The 16,283-nt window shown below is 40.3% G+C and overlaps 1 protein-coding gene across 7 annotated transcripts in view; it reads right to left on the reverse strand.

Annotated features, from left to right (window-relative positions):
* NCKAP5 (NCK associated protein 5) overlaps positions 1-16,283 on the reverse strand; it is a 990,571-nt gene that overhangs the window by 282,271 nt on the left and 692,017 nt on the right. For all 7 annotated transcript variants that reach the window (XM_063694774.1, XM_063694773.1, XM_063694772.1 and 4 more), the window contains one exon: positions 6,691-6,840. In XM_063694774.1, the coding sequence (XP_063550844.1) occupies positions 6,691-6,840 (150 nt within the window). The remainder of the gene's footprint in view (positions 1-6,690; positions 6,841-16,283) is intronic.

The following is a 16,283-nucleotide window of genomic DNA, read 5'->3' on the forward strand; positions in this document are numbered from 1 at the left end:
TCGAAAAATGGGGAACCTTAGAACTCTGTCCTCTGCCCTCTTCTTGTCCATTTAGAGTTACTTCTGATGGGACTTTAATTAGTCCCACAAGGCTGAGTGTCATCTGTATGCTGATGACTCTCAAATCCATATCTCTAGCCCTGACCTGAACTTTGTATTTCCACCTGCCCATAGAACATCATCACTTGAATGCTTAATAGGCATCTCAACTTAACGCGGGCAAAAACCAACAGACAATTGCATGCTAATTTTGCTAAGTCACCTTTCCTCCAAGGCTTGCCTCTCTCAGGAATTTGGTACAACCTTACACTCAGTTGCTAAAACCAAAAAACTAGAAGTTATCCTTCTCACTTTTTTCCTTGTATTCCACATCCAATGGATCCGTAATTCCTAATAGACCTTACTTCTGAAATATATTATCTGGCTATTTCTTACTAGCATAGTATAGTGGAGCCATACATTGGGAGTTCAAATTCTGACTCTCTCACTGACTACATGACCTTGGGCAAAATTTACAACCTTCTGGAGCTCAGTTTCCTCATCTGTAAAATGGGGATAATAGTGCTAACTACTGTTGGGGCTCAGAAAAAATATCCCCAAATGAAAGCCTCAAAAGCCAAAGTTTTTCTCTGATCTTCTTGTCCTCCTGTCTCCCAGCTTCATTTTCCCCTAGTCTAGTCATAGAAACTAGAATCCCTCTTCCCCAAGGCAGGTCAAAGAAACCAGAAAGCTAGACATAAAACCTAAAAAATATTACTCTAATTTTCCTTCTGCTTTTCTATGTAAAATCTGACCATAAGGAAATTATCTGACCTGCCTTGTTTGCTATAGGTCATAAGACCCCTATCCTAGAAGAGGATATCTGCCCCACACCCAGAAGGAAGGAATGCTGCAAGCAGAGGCCAAGAAGAATCTAGACAGGCAGGCCTCACAGGGTTTCCCCACTCAGTCTATTACCATTAGATCATACTCTTTTTTTGTACAGTCATCTTTCTACACGGCTCTCTATACTCCGTTGAACGTAAGCATAAAAATGGACAATTTCTCCTGTGTCTTTGAGTCCCCGTTCTGAAGGCTCCTATGTATACACATTGAAAATAAATGTGTACGTCTTTTCTCCTACCAATCAGTTGGCCTTATGTCAATGATTTTCTGTGAACCTCTAGGCAGCCAAGGGCTCCCGCTAGTCCCCATACTACCATAACCCACAGGGTTACGAACATGAAAATAGCATATATAAACATAAATGGTAATCAGAACAGTGTTTGGGATATAGTAAGCCTTATAGGAAGGCTTGCCAACATGGTTATTATTATTCCCATTACCTCCCTCTAGTCCAATAACATTAATATGGTATGATTATCATTCCCTATTAGTCCTAGGCACCTACCCTAGACTAGTCTACTAGTATTGTTTGTTTGAATCTAAAAACAACAACAAAAAATACCTTCTACCTGGTCTCCCTGCCCCTCCTATGTCCCACTATTAGCCCACAAAGCAGAAGGATTTGTCTTTATAAATGAGAAGTTACATCATTGCTTCTTCCCAGTTTAAAATTCTCTAAATGGCTTCCTTTTACATTTATATCATTTTCAGAGTCTTTATTGTGACCATGGCCTATATGGCTTAACCAGGTCTGGCCCTTGTCTACCTCTCTGAACTCATCTTCTTCCATTTTTTAAATCTTGTACCTTGTGTCCCAGGACAGACTTCTTATTTCTGTTCCTTGGGCTTGCCAAGCTTTCCAGCATCTTCAGGTGGCCTTTCACCTTTGCAGCTGCCTCCTCTTGCAATGTTCTTCCTCCGATCTTCACACTGCTGTCTCCTTTTTATTTTTTATATTACACACAAATGGCTGATGTCAGAGGTCTTCTCAAGTAAATACCTCTCCTATCCCTAGCTCGCATTCTCTCTGCTACTACCTCAACAAACTTTTCTTATTTACAGGCATATAGTTGCCTATTTGTTTGCTTATTTATTATTTGATTTAAGTATATGCTTCCTGTGTCTGCCTACTGGGGTGGGGACCAAAAAAACTGATCTAATCCCTGTGCAAAGAACACGTTTGGCCCATAGAAGATATTTAATATATATCTATCGACTACCAGTTCTACAGGTAATTGTGATGCACAGCCAGGTTTGTCTATTTTGAACTACCTAATTTTAAATAGGAATTAATGATTAACAAAATGCTTATGCACAGCACTGTAATTGTCATCCTTTCATGGAAAGGTATAATTGAGTAGAAAAAGCTGTTATTCACCTTAACACATTTAATTGCCATATTTTTCTGCACAAAATAAATCATTCCTAGAAGCGGCCAAGTTCTTTCAACCTTGAGGCTATCTAGCTAAGTCATCAGCACATGCTTTTAGGCTTAGGACTCTCAGGTGGTGGCGGGCCTGTTCTCCCCCTGGCTAGAAGCTGAGTATCAGAGATGCCATGGGAGTTGGGAGTGAGCCAAGGGAACGTCCAGCTTCACTTTTAGTCAGGTGTGCAGTTGGTCCCTGAGTGGAGAGAAGGGCCACGTGGGAGTGTCAGGAGCGGGGCCTGCAGACAAACAAATCATGTCTTTCAAGGAACATGCCATGAGCAAATCTGGGGCCTAAGTGGGGCAAATGCCCAGGAGTAGGGAACAGGGAAGACTCCAGATGAAGCCAGTGGATCCTGGAGGGCAGGTCTGGGAAGATCCCTTGAATCAGTGGCTTCTGGTGGGGTCGTAGAAAGGAGTGATCCTTTCGTAGAAGGGACCTGAGACATGGCAGTGCTGTTGAGAATGGTGAGCTTTGTTCTGAGTCAAGTAAGCAGTCTCTGAAACAGCAGCCTTGAAAACCCAAACTTTTAAAAAACATAGAAAATGCTACAGTCAGGCACTGAGAAGTTACATAAAATGTGCAAGTGGCATCCAGATTGTCCATGTGTGCCCTATGACACCAATGTATACCAAATGATTTCTCCTCCAGGTACCAGGACCCTAAACACAAATTACAATTTAAGCCCAGGGGAAGCAGTGGCTGGGTAGTGAGGGTAAACAGTCTACTCTTCACCATGAAAAGCTGGCAACAGCTGAAACCAACATACTCAGTAGAGAAAATAAGGCTAAAAAGAGAGAGAGAGTGTGTATAATTATAATTTTTATAATTTTGACTGTTGGCACTGGAGGCGTTTTTAGGAAGGTAAAGGTCTTAATTAGCACAATATTTTGCTGAGCAGGCGGATGATATGGAATGAGCCCATGACATGGCATGCAGAGACCTAGACAGCTCTGCAAATTAAAAGACAGAACTTGGCTGTGGGAGAAGGTGTCTGAGGGAGAGGAGAGTAAGTGGGACAGAGCTGGCCACGTTCTAAGGCGGGATCTGGGAACTGAGGAGAAAGGCTACTGCGAAATGCCCTGCAACCAAAGGACTGGGAGGAAACAGAACTATCAAAAGACAGAGTTGAAGGCCTTTAGCCTCCAGAATACTCTGCCATGACCCCATATCCTTCCTAGGGTTGGATTTTGGAAAAATCAAGTAAAGGGGGCTCTGTTTCATAAGAGGTTGGTGTGTGGAGAAGAAAGAGGAATTGATTGATGAATGTGAGTCGGAACTTGCCCCAGAAATGGTCACAAGAGGGAATAATACAGGGGTGGCGGCTGGGGGGTGATTTGCTTAGACAATATTGACTTAATTTTCAAAGTCAGGGGCTCCTCAAGTTGTTTTTGAATATTACTGTCACAGTAATCAAGAACGGAATATAGAAGTCATCTCTACATTTCATTTTCCACATCTTCTTAGAACCTCTTGGGGGAGCAGGAATTAAAGAAGACTGCTTTCCACCACCCTGAAAATCATTGCTTTCTGTGATCCACAACACCAGGGGCCAAGAGATTAGGGCATACAAATATGGTCATTTCAAAAATATGCTGATGGGGTGCTGGTGGTATATTGGTGAGCCTAGCTGCCTTCCAAAAATATGCTATTAGAAAATATTCTTTGTTTTTTTAAAATCTTGTTGTATATCAAATTTTTCCAAAGTAATTTTTGACACATTATAATTAATTCCCCTGCAATCTTCCAGGGGAGCATTTCATTAAAGCATAAAAATCCACACGGGGTCTGTGACCAGCTCTGACTGCAGTCTGTCAAAATCAGTTCTCTATTTTCCTACAACAATGTTTAACCCATGCAAAGATCCTAGACACTGAGAATATGGAGCAAATATTTTAAAATAAAAAAAATTAAGTAGCATATAAAATTCATATGAAAATTGAATTACATGTATGACAAAATGATATCTATATATTATATAAGAAGATATATTTATATATATTTACAAACTTATATATTTGTATTTCTTATTTTACATACTTTATTATAAAATGAAATAATCTTCTTATTACCTGTTCAAGTAGAAGATAGTAAGATGTGAAGGCAAGGAGAAAGTTCATTTAATATTGAACAAAGAATTTTAGGAAACAAGCAGTGACACTATGACTACAGGAAATTTAAAAAATAAAATAGTTTTATGAATTAAAATAGTGGGTCTTAATGGCACTTACAGATATCATCTATTGCATTCAACTAACGCTGGAATCAAGAGTTGTTGCCCGAAGTGTAAAGAACTCTGTGGAAGGAAAAAAGATACTGCTTCTCTTTTACTCACTACAGTTTAAGAAACATTTGCTGCCAAATACATTTTTTAAAGACCTCTTAGCTTGATGAAGTAAAATGTCCTTTTCAATGTTGTCTCTAACAACAACATGAACTAACATTAATTTTCTCTGTAGTCATAAACAAAAACTAACAATTTAAGTACACAGTTCTCTGGGAGTAAGAAATGGCATTATCAGCTCTTTCCTATTGTGAATCTAGTTAATTCAACCTCAAGATAAAGTTATGAGTTTCTTAAAACTCAAATAGGAACCTCAGTTTCCCTTGAGAAAGCTTTCCTATCTTTTATAGTGACTATCTTCAAAAAATGACAAAAGAATGAGAACCCTTGGGGAGACAAGGGTGATTCCTAGCTCTTTGCCCAGAGGGAGTTGCTAGCGATTCCTTTAGTTGATATTTGTTCTGCTCTGTGTTTGAAGCTACTTGCTTACCTGTCTGCCTTCGGTCACACCTGTGTGGAGTAGCCCAACTCTTTCATTCACAGTCCTTATATTATTAATCACTGTGCCCAGGTAAGTAGGAACAAAATCAAGGAAAAGGAGCAGGTTTGGTGTGGATGAATGAAAGAGACTATGCACCAGGCATCATTTTAAAAATAATTACACACGTAATCCTCGTTACTTCCCTGTAAGGCTAGTTACTATTACTATCCCCATGCTTTCAGCTGAGGGAACAGAGGCATGGGGAGCCTAAGTAACTTTGATGGTTTCAAATCTAGAAAGTAGTCGAACAGGGATTCAAATCAAACCCCAAGAATTGAGCTTCAAAGTGCATAATCTCACCATTCTGCTTTATTATCACCGAGGAAATTAGTGTAAAATGGATATGCTCATTATAGACAATGTGGTAGATCTGAGGTAGAATTGCAGAAAGCAAGCATAGAAAACAAGGCCCCTCCAGGTCTTTTTGTTTTGTTTGTTTGTTTGTTTGTTTGTTTTGAGTCTGTCACCCAGGCTGGAGTGCAGTGGTGCAATCTTGGCTCACTGCAAGCTCCGCCTCCCAGGTTCATGCCATTCTCCTGCCTCAGCCTCCTGAGTAACTGGGACTACAGGCACGTGCCACCATGCCTGGCTAATTTTTTTGTATTTTCAGTAGAGACGGGGTTTCACCTTGTTAACTAGGATGGTCTCCATCTCCTGACCTCGTGATCCGCCTGCCTCGGCCTCCTAAAGTTCTGGGATTACAGGCGTGAGCCACCGTGCCCGGCCTCCAGCTCTTCTTCCTTTATGCTAGTAGAGTTTTCAGGATTCTGTAGACTCTATGGTAGAACTGCGTTTTTAGATGTTGGGTGAAGGCCCTTTATAAGCTTATCGAAAGGACGTAAGTGAACTCATAGAAAAAAAAATCTTTGCTGAGTCTTTAAGCATGTGACATTTCAATCAAGAACTAGTAACTGGAATGGTCTTTGATGACTGCTATAAAAATTCATGAATTAACACTCGAAATAATGTCGAATGCCACGAAGTAACAGACGGGTGTTATCATATCCCGGTCTGGAGGTATCTGGAGGATGTCAGTGCTCCAAAAATCTCCTTAAGTCTCCTTAGCCAGTTTCAGCTCCACTGTTAGATGCTTTACACATTTAATTCCTGCACGTTTTTTTTAAAGATATGACTATACTGCTTATACAATCTCTGTGTGTGTGTCCAATCATCTTTACATACTATTAAATATTTTGCTTAGTCATTCATTCATTCATTCATTTTACCAGTTACTGGGGAAAACAAAGTAAAATATCACATAGCCTCTTCCCCCAAGGAGCTTGCAATTTTAGGAACTAATCCAGTTTGAGGGCTGAATTTAAGTTAAAATCAATTACTGCCCTATGTACTGCTTTTAAAACAACATTAGGTCAAGACCCTTTCAGTGCTAACTTTTTGCTCATTGTAGACAAATCTCAGTAGGAAATCGTAGATCATATTAGTCTGGGAGAACTCAAAAGGGAAGATTTATACTCACTCAAAACCAGTGCCAATAAAAGAAGCAGAACACTGTTATTTTTCTTGAAGAGTGTAAAAATTGCTTCATTTCTTACCTCTAGAGCTTTCAATCTCTCTAACAGCAATTTGGTCTTTTCTTTTCCCTCATCTGTACTGCTGCTTTCACTCCTCGAATCCTCATCAACCACCATGTGAAGATCTTCCAAAGCTTCCTTATGTTTTCTCTCTTCCTCTGACAGCTTTTCCTGAAGCAAGAAAGAATTACTGTTTTCAATAATCTCCACTGAAAAATAAGCATGAGTGTGAGGCTGAAAAGGCTGGAATCATTCTCCTGCATGTGCATTCTTCTGGGGCTGGGAGTTTGCTAAACAAATTCTGAGAGGGGTTTATTTTAAAAAATGAAGTAGATATTTTTACTGAACCCTGGAATAACAAGGCCATTGGGTTGCCATCTCTCAATGCAGTTGTCCTTTGCACAGTTGGAGAAGTGACTAAGCCAGCAAAGCCATAGGTGGAGTCATGTGGTTAATCCAATTTTATCTGCACAATGAAACTCAGCTATACTGCAAACTGTGGAGAAATACATCAATTTTGATACCTTCATTTGTGAAAGGCATAGCTCCTCAAGATAGGATCATTAAAGTCACTGGACATGCAGCCATTTAATTAAAAGAATATAAAATATCACAAAATACTGAAATAAGAGTGATTTCAGAATTCAAAGCTCACACCTATTAGTTCTTTCAGCTCAATAATGACACAACTTTTAAGGATCCCTCAGTCCCTTTCTGTAACACTGTTCAGCATTCATACTATGGCCTTGAGGCAGACATAAAAAGTTATTTTGTCTTGACTCACTGTTGGAAGCCCCTCACTCAACCTTGTCTCTGGAAGCTTTTTCAAAGTTGAGAAGTACTAAGTTAAGCCTCATGAATAGCTCTTGTTTTCAAGGGAAAAAGAAATATCAAGAGATTACCATATTAAAAAAAAAGCATCCATTTTGTGCATGGAGACTCTTGCTCCCCACAACCAGGTGACATCCTTCCATTACACTATTTAATTCTAAACACAATGCTGCAGAAATCTTTGCTTTAATGTAGCTGGTTGTCAACCATCTGAACAAAACTGGATTATCAGTGGTAAGAGACTTCTCTATATTTTAATATTAAACTAAGATCTATTTGCAAATACAGAAGCACAAAAGGTATCATTCTTACCCTCAAGGAGCTCATACAATCTACTTAGAAAAGAAGAACATAAGAAGAAAAAAAAAACCACAGCGTTTTCAAACTGTGTTCATCAAGGTACTTTGAAGGTTCCAAAAATATTTAAGTTACTTTTTGAAAACAAATTACGAATTATGTAAAAATATGTCTTAATGTATATGTATACATTTATACATATATATGTATCAGTGTATACGTGTGTGTATATATAAATCACTTTAGACCACAAAGTCAGTGAATTCATCCATGTGAACCTGTTATGTACAGATTTCAGGATCTCATTTCTCCTGTCATCTCTGTATATATAAATGCATAGTTGATTAGAAAGGTTGTAGTTCTTTATGAAATCAGGCCCAAGCATGCGTAACTGTATACCATGTGCAGGTGTGAGTTCAGCTCAGATAAATGCCAGGCAAGTTTAAGATGTACATCCACAGGCCAGGAAACAAGTCCAGGTCATGGTAGCATTTTTATAGCTTTGATTTTTTAGGGTTTGGTCACCTGTCAGACTTACATTTCCAAGATAAGGAATATGAAGTTTGTAGATATTGTTCCTAAACAAAGAAGTACCTTTAATTCTCTTTTGTGGTTTGGGATGACTGTAAGTAAACACTAACTTAGGTTGATGAAGCAAGCTGTTTTAAAATTATCTTCATTTTACTTTTCTGTATATAGTTTTTCATTCATCACTCAGCATATGCCACTTATATTTTATACATATACATATGTATATATGCACACATACATATATCCACACATACACATACACATATACACAGTCACACATTCCTTAGGAGATTTCATCATTGTGTAAACATCATAGAGTGTATTTACACAAACCTAGATGGTACAGCCTACTACACACCCAGGCTATATGGCACCTAGGTTAGAATCCTATATACCATGTTACTGTACTGAATACTGTAGGCAACTGTAACACAATGGCAAGTATTTGTGTATCTAAACATATCTAAACATAAAAAAGGTATAGTAAAAACATGGTATAATCTTATGAGACCACCATCACACATCTTTATAAGGTGCATGACTGTGCGTGTGTGTGTGTGTGTGTGTGTGTAGAAGTATCCTGTAATAATCAGAGCCCAATAGCTAATTAAAACAAAGAAAAGCCACTGGGGTGGTAAATGAAAAGCCAAAAGACTTTGGAATGTGACAGCCAGATTTCAGGTCTAACATTTATTTAGCAGTTTGGCAAATGATCTTAGACAAACTTCCTTTTTTTTGGAAATGGAGACTCGCTCTGTTACCCAGGCTGGAGTGCAGTGGTGCGATCTCAGCTCACTGCAACCTCCACCTCCCAGGTTCAAGCAATTCTCCTGCCTCAGCCTCCTGAGTAGCTGGGATTACAGGCACCTACCACCATGGCCAGCTAATTTTTGTATTTTTAGTAGAGGCAGGGTTTCACCAGGTTAGCCAGGCTGGTCTCGAACTCCTGACCTCAGGTGATCCACCCTCCTCAGCCTCCCAAAGTGCTGGGATTACAGGCCTGAGCCACCACACCTAGCCTTGGACAAACTTTTTAATTTCAATAAGTCTTGATGTCTTTGTCTCCTAAACTCCTAAATGAGGCTAATGTCAACATATATACACTCACATACCATATAGTGAATTCGTGTCATTCACAATGGTTATGTTCTCTAAAATTTTCATGAACAGTACACCAACTTAGGAAATGTGAAATTATTGTTCCTGGGGGACATACAGAGTTAGGTTCCTGTGAGCCTGTGGTCACATTTTCATTAACCAGCCATTATATAATCTTGTTTTATGTGTATTTCTATTTAAAGACACCTTACATTTAACATATACTGTTGATTCATTGACACTGACCTAACAGCCAACAGCACTGTAACTCATCCTGAAGGAAGCTTATCCGACACACATGTATTTTATCTGTAGGGCGCATCACAGCCTGCATGTGGTTAGGAACACCAGACAGCACTTAAGCACTACACTCAGGGCCATGTCAAACAGTGAAATCGCCAACAAAAAGCACAAAATACAAAAAGCATATCACTAAATAGACCACAAACAGGACACTAGTTTATTGCATGAAAGCTAAAACAACAAGGCACAGTGCTGCCTTGCTCCATCTCAGCTAGTAACGTGAACCTTGGGTGACTAATTTTTCACCATTCCATGTATGTTCACGAATGACCACAAAAGTGACACAAGTATTGATTTTTGGGTTGCAAATACATTTTTGTGAGTAGACAATTTGCAAATGCAGAATCTGCAAATAATGAGGAGCCACTGCCCTATCGTACACACACACACACACACACACACACACACATACACACACACATACACACACTCTTAAAGTACCTAGATACAGTGCCCAAGTATTATGATGTAGAAATAATTAAAGACAATATGGATTATACATCAGTATTTAGATTACATAAAATGTCAGGGTCACTTTACGTAATTTGAAGAAAGGGCAATCAATGAAAGCTGTGAGACATGATTCTATGGAAACTGAATGTGACTCATACTCTAACACAGTGATACAACTTAAATAGTTAGAGAGGCATAGGGTCGGTGTTTGGTGAAAGAGAAAATTTTAAAAGGCTCCTAGTCAAGAGTAAGTTTTGTCCTTACAGGTTTATAAGGAAATCAGTTTGATTATAATAGAGAAAAGCTTTTTGAGAGAATAGTTGAATAATAGGATTGGGGAAAAAAGGAGGGGGAGAGGATGCTTGGAAATGAGATAAAAATTCAGATACAATTCACTCATTTGTTCATCCAACAAATGTTTTGTTAAACATGGATTACTGGCCATTTGCTGATCTAGCTAATGGAGTATGGAAAACAAGACAAAGTTCCTATATTCCATGAAATTATATTCTAATGTTGGTAAACATGACAAACTCCAAATCAAATCTGTAAGTAATATAAGGTATTAGTAGCTGGTGGTAAATGCTATGAAGAAAATAATATCATCTGATAGAGAGTGGTGTGGTTAGGGGCAATGTTAGATGTGCTAACAACAGAGTGAGGCTGAGTGACGAGGTGGCCATTACAGCAAAGGCCAAATGATGAGGAGGAAGTAGCTGTGCAGTGGTTTGGGGAAGAGCATTCCCAGCAGAAGGACTAGCAAGGCAAATACTCGTGGCAGGGCCAGGCCTGCCTTGCTGGCCAGCTGAGGAAGGGTCTGTGGTGGAGCATAGTGACTAAAAGAGGAAGGCTAGCAGGAAATGAGATCAGAAAGAGAGCTGGACCATAGAGGGTCTTTCGAGGCATAGGAAGAAGTTTGGATTTTATTCTAAGTGCACTAAAGAGGAACTGAAGTCTAGACGTAGGGGAGTGGTAGGTTCTGATTTACATTTTAGAAACATCATCCTGACTGCTGCAATGGAGAATGGGCTGTGGAAGGAAGGAGCTAGGAGACTAGTTGGAAAGTCTTTATACAGAAGGAAATAAAAATCAGGAATATTTTGAAGGGTTTGAATCAGGACTTACCAAAAGCAGTTTTTACGGTGGTTCAGAAACTACCACAGATGATGGGTCAGATGCCCTGAATTCAGTGCTCAGATTTTACAACTTTGGAACTTTCTGGGAAAATCATTCCAACTTTTTAGGCCTCAGTTCTCCCCAGAGATAAAGTGAGGAGTTGGACTCAATGTCTCTTCCAGTGTTAAAGTTCTAAGAATTCAATTAAGATACAGTTTTCAGAAAGAAAATGTTGTCAAGGCACTCAGTGGTAGCAGAAATGACAAGAGAACAGAAAAAAGCACCTCTACATTTTGTAATAAGAAGGTTGTTAGTGGGAACTTGAGAGCTGTTTGACTAAAGTGTGACAATGGTACCCAAATTGTCAGTGGTTAAGCAAAAAGTAAAAAGGGAGAAAATAGAGGCAATTTTCTCAGATGCTCATTTGAAAGTTTGGCAGGGAAGGAAATCTGAAGAACTGTAGCTGAAGGGCATTGTGGAGGCAAGTGGAAACCTTTTTCAAGATAGAAAAAAATGAGGTTGTTTGAAGAACTAAAAAGAAGAGGGAGCACCAGAGAGAGTAGCAAAGGTGGGAATGTACGAAGAGATTTCTAAAGCCAAGAAGGCAGGGGATGAAGGGCACTGATAGAGGAGCCAAGGTTTGGAAAATGCAGTTCCCTGTAAAATATCACTGACTTACTTACTTATTTATTTTGAGATGGAGTCTCCCCCTGTTGCCCAGGCTGGGGTGCAGTGGTGCAGTCTCGGCTCACTGCAACCTCCGCCTCCTGGGTTCAGGCGATTCTCCTGCCTCAGCCTCCCAAGTAGCTGGGATTACAGGCAGGTGCCACCACACCAGGCTGATTTTTGTGTTTTTAGTAGAGATGGGGTTTCATTATGTTAGCCAGGCTGGTCTGTAACTCCTGACCTCAGGTAATCCACCCACCTCAGCCTCCCAAAGTGCTGGATTACAGGCATGAGCCATACTGCGCCCATCCCCCTGTAAAATATCACTTACAGTTTAATTTCTCAGTTAGCATTTCTAAATCATTAGTGTCTAGCCTGAATTCTTAGAGAACAAGGAATTGAGCACAAGCAGCTCATTTGGGAGATGCAGGAAACACCAGTAGGGAGGTAGGGAAGTGACTCAAGGAAAGGAAGAATTATCTGACCCCAGGTTGAGAGAGCTGAGGTGTTGGTGTCCCAACCCTGGAGGAGTCATTAGTTGAGGCCAGCTCTTGAGGCATTCATTTCCTGGCTCTTCTAGCCTGCTGGAGGCAGTGAGGCTCTGTGTAGTTCTCAAGTAAAAGTGCTCTCTGACACAGATCCTGGCAGCTGGAAGTCGCGGGGCCACTTTGAATGGTCCTGGGGTGCAGGTACTGCCGATGTGCTCGTGACAAAGAGAGTTTACAGCTGCTCTGATGTAACGCCACCCAGGACCAAAAGCCACATCCGCATGCTGCTCACAGACTAGTCACTGACCTAAAGGCGTACTTGCCTGTGCTCTACATGACAAAATGCCCTGATGCAAATCCAGAAGGTGGGGTTCTCTCTTGTTTCTTAATCATTTAAGATTAATCTTTTGTTTCTTAATCATTTACCAATGAGAGTATTAGAATATAATGTAACATTGAGAAAGAGAGAAAATGGAAGGGACGTATTTAGAGTAAGTGAATGAGCAAAAGAAACAAATTGGTGGAGACAGAGGTAGAGGAAAGACCTGAGAGAGCGGAGAGAAATGTGGCTATACCCTATTTACAGATCACCATCGTCCATTTTAGATAGAATAGCAGTTGGATTTATCCTACACTCATAAAAACATGACAGTATTTTTTAAAAAATCAAGTGTATGGGTTCTATCCAAAAATAAATAACTTATTTTAATCAGAAAAAATATCACAAATTTTAGGTCCTTTGCCAATTAGGAATCTGAGATATACACAGCAAAAAGGATATCCGACAGAGAGGTCAAAAATGTGTAGTGCTAAATACTGTGTATTTGTCTTATGAACCTCCAAAAAGGAAATAAGAAAAATAAGCCAGGCACACTCATGAGGATGTCGAAGTTGAAGAGAATAAGTTGATTCTAGAGGTGACCTGTTTTCATTTTTATGGAGTTTAATCAAGAGTGAATTCTATAAAAGTGAAGCTACCATACAAACAACTTTCACTCCCCACATATTTCATATATGACTGAGACCATAAGCTTGTTTGCCTCAATAAATACCAGCTAGAACTCAGAAAGCTAAAGATTTAGGAGCTCAGTTTGCATCGAAGGGTTTAAATTAAATTTCACCTTGTCGCTACATAAAGCAATCCTTAGAGCTGTAAGTTTCCCTAAGTGGTATCTAGGGTAATGATTCACCTTTGGCAGAGCACTCATCTTTTGTTCTCAAGCAGTCAACATCATCAGGCCTATGTAAAATAACATCAATCAACACAAAGTTGGGGAACGCATCAAGTGAACTCAGATGAGAGCCCAGGAAGCTTGGTTAGTCCTAAGAGAGGACAGCATGGCTCTTCATGGATGGCCAGCTGCTGCTCAGTCTATACCCTTCCCCAAAATGTGTAAATGTGACTTCTCCATCTTCTAGTCACTGGCTTTCCCCATTCCAGGACACAGGAGGACTCAATCAATATTCCATAAGGTTATTTTGTAATTCATTAATCAAGCTATTCAATTAATATTTGCTGAGCAGTTCCTACATGTTAGGCGCTGAGGAATATGCCAGGCATACGAAAGTGAAAAATACACGTGTGGCCCCTGTTCTCATGGAGCTTACAGTCTTGCGGAAGAAGATAGCTATTAATCAAAATGTCAGGAGCAAACATAAAATAGCACTGTAGTGTGTCCTGTGAGGAAGAGTTTCAAGGTGCTTTAAGAACAGATAATAGAGTGATGTAAATGAGAGGTTGGGAGAGGTTTCCCAGATTGAGGTGAGATCCGAGGGCACAGTGGGACCAGGAAATAACCATGATGTGAGAAGAGGGGAGGGCAACTGAGAAGTCCAAAAGTAGGCCAGGGTCTCTGGGGAGGGAGATGAGGCTGGATGGGCAGATGGGGCTAGGCCACTTGTCAAGGAGTTTTGTCTTTACCCTCGGGGAAATGAGAAGCCACTGAATGGAATGCCACTGACTATTTTCAAGTATGGTAGCAGTGAGGGTAACACAGTCAGATTTGAGTTCTGAAATCTCTCTCTGATACGGTGTGGATGGGTTGGGGGAAGTTAACACAGATGTCAGAAAAACAAGATGCTGCTGCAATAGGCTATGCGGGAGTTGAAGGAACCATTATTAAAACAACAGTCTCACAAAATGAGAACCCACAGTTTGTAAGGCGTTCCATAATTCTGATTCTTCAGTATGTACTTCCTCTAACAGTGACAAGCAACATTTCCTTATTTCAATGTTTCTCAGAGAGTGGGCCATCAGCCACCAGCATCAGAGTCGACAGGGGCTCGGGGAGGAGAAGAAGTGCTGCTTGTTTAAAACGCAGATTCCTTGGTGCACTCTGGCCCTAGTGACTCACAATACCTGGGAGTGGGGACAGGAATCTTTCATTTTAGAGAACACTATAGGTAATTCTAATCCAAGACTAAGTGCCTCTGGACAAACACACTTGAGCATAGAACATAAATCACTTTTACTTTAGATAAGCTTTTGAGGTTGCACATTTGATTTAATTTCTATTATTAACAAGTAAAATGAACAGATAATTAATCATCCAAAGCAACATTCCCTGGAGAGTAAGAGTGGGTGTGGCTATTAACAGTATACTGGAACAGTAGGTGTAACCAAACAAGCTAATACACATTTACCTATAGCTTGCTAACCCTACTTCAGTAATAGATGTCCTATGCAAACTACTCTACCTTCAAGTGATGAGAGACCCCTCAAAATTTATATCTGAGTTCTGAGACTCTGGGGCTTACTATGTTATGATTGTTCCTTTTCATAGAAGCAGATGGTATTAACAGCCTGTAACTACTTTCAGTGACTTCTAGAGAAAAGGGCATTGAGGCTCCAAGAGACAGGTTCTATGTTTGCAACAATGAAGAGAAACATATGTCTACAACTTTCTTGCTTAGAAAGCCTTAGTAATTTAGGCCAGGCACGGTGGCTCACACCTGTAATCCCAGCACTTGGGAAGGCTGAGGCAGGTGGATCATGAGGTTAAGAGATTGAGACCATCCTGGCCACCATGGTGAAACGCCATCTCTACTAAAAAAAATACAAAAATTGGCCAGGCATGGTGGCTCACACCTGTAATCCCAGCACTTTGGGAGGCTGAGGCGAGTGGATCACAAGGTCAAGAGATCGAGATCATCTTGGCCAACATGGTGAAACCCCGTCTCTACTAAAAAAAATACAAAAATTAGTTGGGTGTGGTGGCATGCACCTGCAGTCCCAGCTACTTTGGAGGCTGAGGCAGGAGAATCACTTGGACCCAGGAAGCAGAGGTTGCAGTGAGCCAATATCACACCACTACACTCCAGCCTAGCAACACAGTGAGACTCCATCTCCAAAAAAAAAAAAAAGCTTTAGTAATTTAAAAACAATGCCTGCTTGCCCCTTGTTTTAATTAAATAAAGAGAGAAATCTGCCCATCAGTGTCCCAAATGAGGTAGAAAAGTGGCAACTTGTTGTCACAATAGCCTCACAATTTCTCTCCTAAGAAAAAGAAGAAGAAAAGTTGGAACATTTTCATCCCAACTCCAATACTCAGTTCCACTGGGTGGATATAATTGCCTAGTTTTGTGTACAAAGGCTTAACCTCAACACGGTGGCCCTTCTGCCTTCTACACCGTCACTGGGGAGTGACTCTAGGTCTGTCTGAGTCTAGTACTGTGAAGATAACTAAAGAATCCCAAATTATGGCAGAGGGGATAGGCAGTATGTATCACACTCGGACACACCTTGGTATTTCATTTGACAGTCAACCTTCTTGCGGATCATCAAGCACCGTCTCACTAGGATCTAAAAGTCTATTCTTCTCCAGGGTAGAG

This window comes from Gorilla gorilla, chromosome 11 (genome assembly GCF_029281585.2).
Source record: "Gorilla gorilla gorilla isolate KB3781 chromosome 11, NHGRI_mGorGor1-v2.1_pri, whole genome shotgun sequence".
Lineage (NCBI taxonomy): Eukaryota > Metazoa > Chordata > Mammalia > Primates > Hominidae > Gorilla > Gorilla gorilla.